Genomic DNA, 7,572 nt, shown 5'->3' on the forward strand with positions numbered 1-7,572 from the left:
TGGCTCAGGAAGTGAATTAAATCCTTCTGGGGAGCAGGCAGGATGCCCCTTGTGCAAATATCAAAAAATTTCTGTATGTGACACGGCACCAGAGTTAACTTAGGGTTTTTCAAAATGCTGACACGCCGAGCTCAAAAGGTTCACCATCACTGGCCTAGTCTCACCTTTTCAGGCGAGGGACTGAGGCACAGAGAGGTTAAGTGACTTGGCCATTGTCACACAACAACAGGGGCAGAGCTGTGGTTAGAATTCAGGCATCTGGGTGGGCAGGTCCATTGCCTTCCCACAAACCCAACCCCAGCCCCCAAGGCAGACTCTACCTGCCTCACTTACCCACGACTAGCTCTCGCACTTCCTTCCAGCGGATATGGCTGCCCGTCTCGTGCAGCAGTGTCACGGTTATCCGTCTCTGAATGCCCTGTCAGGCATCAGGAGAGAGGAGATGGTCAGGGAGCCTGGGGGCCATGTGGGGCCGAGGAGGGGGCATGAGGTGGGCTGGGGCAGGGAGGGCCTGGCACCTGGTGGAGCAGGAAGGTCCCCATGCACGGCATGCCGCCACGGTGGTCCACCACTGCAGGGATGTAACTGGAGAGAGAAAGATGTGTGAGAGGCATCTGCCCTCCCCGCAGGCCCAAGCACAGTCGCAGCCCCAGGAGTGGAAGGAGGGAGAACAGGTGAGATGGGAGGCTGTCCACGGAGACCAGAGTCAGCGGGGCAAGGAACCCATCATGTGCCAGCTCCTCCCCCACCATGGCCCTCGGGAACCCCAGCCCCCCAGCGTGGGCACACTGAGTGTGGGGACGCACTCGCCATCGGCCTCCAGCTCACAGATCTCAAAGTGAACCAGCAGGTCGTATTTGCAGTGGCGTGGCCCAGGGCAGGACCGTGTCAGCGTGCTGAGCTTGGTGGCGGGCACTGGGGGTGACAGGAGAGAAGCATGTGCTGATGAGAGACCGGACCCACCACGCACTGAGGGCTTGCTCAAGGAGGGTGCCGAGGTGGAAGACGCGTCAAGGCAGCGAGCTCATCTCACTCCGAGGAAAGCCACCAGCGGCTCCCCACCCCATGTCCCAGGATGTGCCCACTCAGGCCTCAGCAGCCACTTACCAGCTCAAGATCAGATGTGACCACGTGCTTCTCCGTGCCCAGGGGAGGAGCACGTGTCTACACACCCCAGCCCTCGAAGAGAGGGTGGTGGCTTGAGATGCCACAGGACCAGCAGACAGCAGGAGCCACACTTGCTCAGAAGCCCACAACCCACCTGGGATCCCTGCTAGACCACACTTTGGCCACAGCCTGCGGCACCTGTCCCAGCACCTCTACCCAGCACAGGCAAGGCCTGCCCCTCAGGTCCCACTGGCCCTCTACTCGTGACCAATTCCTGACAAACAGGCTCAGATGGTCCCAGCCCCTCAATGCCTTCCTCTCTGGGCTCCCACGCCTCTGTCGTCTGCTCCAGGAACCCGTGAGGCACAGGGCAGGCACCACCTGACCGCCACCAGCTGCTCCGTGCCTGATGAGGGGCCAAAGACACCCAAGGTGTTTTTTCTGCCGTCACCCTGTGCCCAGAATGGAGCCCCTCACTGCATGGGGACCCCGTGAGGCCTAGTAGGTGCCTGGGGACCCCGAGCCTGGGAGCGATGACCCAGCATGAGGACTGTGCTCAGCTGCAAGGTCCCAACCACACTGGCACCCACAGGGGCAGACTCCAAACAGCTCGGCCTACCTGGCTTGGACAGCGGCATGACCCGTGGGAAATGGCGGCGTGAGGGTCTCAGGGGGCTGTGGAGAAAGAAGCACCCACGTGAGGCAACCCAGCGGGCCAGCGTCTACAGGGGCCTGAGCTGGATCAGGGAGCTCTGCCTGCCTTCCTCCCTCCCACGGCCCCCAGACCCGCCGGAGGCCCCACGGGACCATGAGAACTGGGCCAGGACCTGAGCACGTCCTTGCAGAGGGGCGGGAATGGGTGCTGCTGGTAGTGGCCGAAGACCTCGAACACGATGGGCTGGCTCTTGATGTATTCGATGAAGGACTTGGTCACCTCCACGGCAATCTGGTGGTAAGGTGGGCAGGGGATCAGAGGGGAGCATGGGGCCTCCATGGAGAACCGAGCACTCCAGGCCCAGATGGAAGGCCCCATGGGCCTGAGTTCCGCTCATGACAGGGACAATGCTCCTAGCCAAGGTCCTTCCAGCCCTGCCTCTCCTCCGTCACCACCCAATGGACAGACCACCAGATGGGCGGCTTTGGTCTCTCTTTCCAGTACAGATGGGGCTGGGCCAGAGGGCTCGGCTACCCTTTCAGACCACAGAGCTCGAAATGGTGACCAAGGCCAGGGTCCCTCTGGGGTCTGGTCTGACCCTTCTGGGGCCCTAGCCCACTCACCAAGAGTTATGGGTTGAAGTGTGTCTCCCTGGATCCCAACCTCAGTTCATAAGTTGCAGCCCTAACCCCAGCACCTGTATTTAGAGGCAGGGTCTTTATTGAGGCCAGCAAGTTAGATGAGGGCATTAGTGTGGCCCTAACCCAATATGACCATGTGCTTACAAAGGGGGAAATCAGAACAGAGACAGGTACAGAGGGAAGGCCCTATGAGGCCTCAGTGAGAAGACGGGCATGTACGTGCTCCAGGACAGACTGGGACAGGTGCTCCCCTCGGGCCCAGAACCCTGCTCACACCTTGACCTCAGGCACCTCTCCTCCAGACCTGGGAGGCGATAACATTTAGGGCAGCCCAGGAAACGAGCCAGCCAGTGTGCACACTTCAGATCTGCCTTGTTTCCCAGCTGGGAAACCGTGGTCCACTGCCTGGCCCTGGAGTCCTCATTACCTGGCAGCTTTCATTATGGCCACACGGAGCACCCCCCCCACACACACACTGCCTGGTTACCCCTGCTCCCCAACTCTGAAAGCCCCCTGCTCTCCTGACAGCCTGGCTCGGATGCTCCCCTGCCTGGAGCTCTCCTGACCTCCCAGAGCCCTACCTCCACCTCTTCCCATACCACACAGGCTGCCTGGCTAGGCGCCCCAGCCTCAGCACAGACCCTGGCCATCCCAGAAACTTGTTCCCTTCAGGGAGCTCTCTGGACTCTTACTGCCCCCACCCCCAGTCTTAAACCCACCGAAGGCCTAGTGCCCAGCAACAGCCCACACGTCTGCCTGGTGCCAGAGGCCCTGTGTCCTCCTGCCTGGCCGCATCCAGCACATGCTGGCGACCAGAAGAGGGAGGAGGAACCATGGTGAGACTGGGTGAAGCTGTTTCAGGGGGGCCACCCACAGCCAGACCCTGGGAGGGCCACCCAGTGGCAGGGAGGAGGGCTCTGAGGACCTACATTCTGGACGTGGTAGAAGCCAAGTGGGGGGCCCCTCCCCGTGTTCTTCAGGGGCTCCGTGGAGAAGGCCTCATCATGGCGATGGATGAAGCTGCAAAGCGGGAGGAGACACTTGGCTGGGGTCACTGGGACACCATCCATGCATTGCTTAGAGCCTGCCCACCCGCCCGCTGGCCTGCCCAGTGGGGCTGAGCTCACTTGAACTGGCAGAAGATGTCAGCGTACTCCGCAGAGATGCTGGACGCCTGCAGGACGGTCACGCGGAAGGTGAAGGTGCTGCCCAGGCGCAGGTGGTCCAGGGCGGCATCCAGGGGCCCATCCAGGGTGGGCTTCTCAGGACTGTCTAGGAGGAGGCTTTCTGGAGGCACCGCTGCTGGGAGCCAAGGGCACAGCCATGTGACGGGACCCCCATGTTACAGGGGCGTTGGAGTTGAGGTCAGGCTTGGGGCCTGCATAGCCCCCCTCAGGGACTGGGCACGGGGAGGGGCCTGGTCCTAATCACCCTAGGCCGGGCTAAAAGTGGAGGGACCTCCAGACTACAGTGGGGCAGGGCCATGTCCAAGAGCCCCAAGCCCCGGGCAGCCACAGTGACCTACCTGAGCAGGTGTTGTTGTTGACCTCGTCGGCGGAGGGCCCTGCGTCTGCTCCCTGGCCCTGGCCTTCCACAATGCGCAGCTCTTCTTGGGAGGTCCCGGAACGAGACATCCCCACCACAGGGCAGGACTCAGACTGGAACTATGGGGGGTGGGGAACCAGAGTCAGAGAGTGGGGGCTGGGTGGAGTCCCCACAGCCAGTCAAGAGGCCAGGAGAGCGGCCTATGCTATCCAGATCAGGTGAGAACTTCATGGATCTTTGTTCCAGACCTGCCCGAGGGTGGGTGTGTACCTATCTCCGTAGGCCTCAGTTTCCCAGGCTGTCATGGCCTATGCTGATTCCATGAGTGCGAAAGGTCCTCAGTTCTGCCCCATCCAGGACCCTCCCGCAGCCCCTCCCCCCATGGGCAAGATGCAGGTAACCTTTCTGCTTGGCTGTCAGGGTCCCAGCCAAGTTCCCTGTGCCAGGTGCCCACTCAGCCTCCTCTGCCCTGTGCTCTCCATCTGTTTGCCCTTTGACCCTCCTGTGCATCGCCAACATTGGTGAGCCCCTCAGAGAGGGACTGGGGGGCAGAAGGGCAGGCACACTGCCCTGAGCTCGAGGTGGTGGGCACTGAGGTTCAGGACAGGGTGGCAGGTGTCCGGTGGAGGTGGGACAGGAAAGAGCCTGAGGGAGAAGAGCTGCTTGCCAGGTACCTTTTCGAAATGCTGGTCATCAAAGGAGATTTTGGCTGTTCCTGACTGGCGGACGCCCGAGCCATAATCAGGAGCCTCTTCATCGGCTAGAAGAGGAACCAAGCAGATGGTCAGGGCCCTGCTTGTCCCCAGGTGGTGTGGCAGAGCCAGGCTGAGCGGTCAGGTAGGGGGAAGGCACAGAAACCACCCCATCCCCAACACTGCCGACTGCGACTGCAGGATGCCCAAGGCACTACCCTGGGCATGGCAACCACCAGCCTGTGCTGCCCGCGGTCCCAGAAGTGGCCACAGCCTCAACACAGCCTGCCTTGATAGGGGCCACAACCCCACATTGTAAAAACCAAGCTTACGACCCCGCCCCTCTCCCTGAGTCCTGATCCCCCACTGGCCTCCCCCAGACTCAGATGCTATAGCAGAACCAGAGTCCTCCTGGCCCCTCCCTCCACCCCAGAGGGCAGAGCCCACCCACCAGGTCTCCTGGTTTCACCGTGGAACCCCACCTGTCCCCCTGCCACCACCCTTGCAAAGCCACTAGGATCACCTGCCTGGGCACTCAGCGCCCCACACCCTTCCTTCAGAGTAGTCAGTGGTCTCCCCTGTGCTTGGGACAAAATCCAAACCCTTTTCCTGTTGCCTAAAGGCCCCTGAGCCCCAACTGCAGCCACTCTGGTTAGATGTCACCCCAGGAGGCCTTGCAAACTGGGGAGTCTGCCCCTCTGTTCAGGGGCCTGCGAGGGTACGAATACCCTGAGCCCTCCAGCCCAGCTGTCCTATAGTCCTGTCTCACCATCGCCCGGGGCCAGCCCAGGCTGTGCACAGCAGGCTCAGGGCTCAGTGCGAGAGATCAGGGAGCTGAGCTCTGCCACGCAGGGGTGGGGGCAGGAGTGACTTCTGTGACCATGAGGCTCGTTTTTTGGTGTGTTTTTTTAAGTTCCTTTTCCTCCACCATATCCACTAGACAGAGAATGTCAGGTGTGGTCCAAATAGAGGCAAGTGTCACCCTATAAAGCAACCTGCTCAGGGGGACCCCACCGAACTGGGACAGAGCTGGTCAGGAAGGATGAGGAAGAGCCACCAACTGCTCCCAGCATCCCTGTCCTCTGTCCCTCCACAGTGCCGCCCCCGCTCCCACCCAGGCTTCCTTCTTGGCAGGGTCCCCAGGGGCTCACAGCACAGAGACATGCTGGGAGGGGTTGTGGGGTCCGAAAAGGGGTGCATTGGACCAAGGGAGGCTCTGAGGGCCACTGTGGGCGGGGTTTGGGCAGCCAGTTCTGGGGCTGAGACACGGCAAGTGGTGAGCTAGGAGAGCTTCTGTGTCCACCCGGTGCTGCCTGGTGGGAGGGAGGTCCGCTGAGCCAGGGGAGCTCAGACAGCCCTGGGCTCAGCCTGCACAGCCCCAAAGGGCCCCGGTCACTCTGGGAGAGTCTGGGAGGCCAGAGTCAGGAGCTGAGCATGGGGGCTTCTCCTGGGGCCCCACTTGGAGACCAGCAGCTAACTGCCAGCTGGGGGTGGGGAGGAGACAGTACAGGCGGGGGCCCGGTGAGGCTGGCTGCCCACCAACCTCTGTGATGCCTGCAAAGGTCTCCCCGCCTGGGGCCTCTACCCATGAAGGAGAGAGCCAGGCCCGCGGTCCTCACACACCTGAGATGGCCTGCACGGCCACACGCAGAAAGCCCTTCACCTCGCCCTTCTCGCTGACGATGGCCACTCGGTGCACCAGGGGCACGGGGTACAGCAGGTTGCTCAGGTACACGAAGGCCCTGGGGGAAGAGAGGCTTCCGTCAGGACCAGCTTGGTGTGTGCTGCGAGCGGCGGTGGCGACAGTGCGGCCAAGCTCACGACACAACACTGCAAAGCGAGCAGAGCGCAGGGAGGCAGGGAGGCCGGGCAGCGGGTGGTGGGCGGGCACAGGGACAGACAGAGGCTGAGGTGCTCAGAGGACACAGGAGGAGGCGGAGGTCGTGCGCTGGGGCAGAGGCAGTGGCCAGTGGGCTGGCACAGGGCACAGCTGGGGCCACACCTGCTAACTGACGAGAAAGCAGCTGAGGAGGGGTTCAGCCTGCTTCAAGGAGGAGGACCTGGGACCTGGCCACACTGAGCTACAACGCTGGCACTGGTGCCCTGACAGTCCCCAACACCCACCCACTTCCCAGTGGTCCGACACTTTGGGGCCCAGGTGCCGGAATAGGGCTCACAATTCCTCTGAGCTTCTAGGGACACAGTGGTGAGGGTTCCGTGGTGTCAGCCAAGACAGGGCACCAGCCCCAGCCCAGAGACGGTTGGCTGAATGGACACCCGAAGACCCCACAGAGCTGCGTGCCATGGTCCTGCCAGCTACCCACAGAGCGCCCAGAGTTCTCCCTTGCCCTGGCAGTGCCCAGCTGGTGCCAGGACAGGCCAGACAGAGCCTGCATCAACCAGCAGCTACCACAGTCCCTGAGTCTGTCCCTGTGCAAGGGTCACGCGGGCAGCCAGGAAGACAGACAGGACCCTGGGGGCTGGGCAGGCTGATGTGGAACAAATCTCCCCCACTGTTCAGGGGCACCCACCCACATGAGCCCCTGGGGGCAGCCCCCCTCTGTACACTCCAGCAGAACCTGCCTCTGCCTGCCCTCCCCTCCAGCAGGATCCACAGGTAGCTCCTGCTCCAGCCCAGAGATGCAAACATCATTACCCTGAGCTCCTGGGGGTTGGGGGTGGAGGTGCAGGATTTGGACATAGGAGGGAGGGAGGTGTTGGGGAGGAGGTGCACAAGGTGGGGTGAGGGAGGCCCAGGGTCCCAGCGTGGAAGATGGACAGACAAAGGCTAGAGCAGCAGCAGGGTGCGGAGGTCGGGGGAGATGGGTGAAGGAAGATCAGGGTCTGCTAGCCAGGTGGGCGCTGGCACCCAGGTGCATGGCCGAGAGTAGTACAGGGCAGAGTGGGGAGAAGCTGGGAGGGGAGAAGAGCG

At 62.1% G+C, this 7,572-nt stretch overlaps 1 protein-coding gene across 6 annotated transcripts in view; it reads right to left on the reverse strand.

Annotated features, from left to right (window-relative positions):
• Positions 1-7,572, reverse strand: part of KIF1A (kinesin family member 1A) — a 74,525-nt gene that overhangs the window by 18,693 nt on the left and 48,260 nt on the right. For 5 of the 6 annotated variants that reach the window (XM_015561939.1, XM_015561934.1, XM_015561936.1 and 2 more), the window contains 10 exons: positions 6,264-6,382; positions 4,623-4,708; positions 3,929-4,067; positions 3,531-3,705; positions 3,333-3,423; positions 1,935-2,053; positions 1,727-1,782; positions 807-915; positions 519-585; positions 334-418 (listed from right to left, as the gene is read on the reverse strand). In XM_015561939.1, the coding sequence (XP_015417425.1) occupies positions 334-418; positions 519-585; positions 807-915; positions 1,727-1,782; positions 1,935-2,053; positions 3,333-3,423; positions 3,531-3,705; positions 3,929-4,067; positions 4,623-4,708; positions 6,264-6,382 (1,046 nt within the window). The remainder of the gene's footprint in view (positions 1-333; positions 419-518; positions 586-806; positions 916-1,726; positions 1,783-1,934; positions 2,054-3,332; positions 3,424-3,530; positions 3,706-3,928; positions 4,068-4,622; positions 4,709-6,263; positions 6,383-7,572) is intronic. The other variant, XM_015561937.1, reaches the window with a different exon arrangement.

The sequence above is a fragment of the Myotis davidii genome, unplaced genomic scaffold (assembly GCF_000327345.1).
Source record: "Myotis davidii unplaced genomic scaffold, ASM32734v1 scaffold370, whole genome shotgun sequence".
Taxonomy (NCBI): domain Eukaryota; kingdom Metazoa; phylum Chordata; class Mammalia; order Chiroptera; family Vespertilionidae; genus Myotis; species Myotis davidii.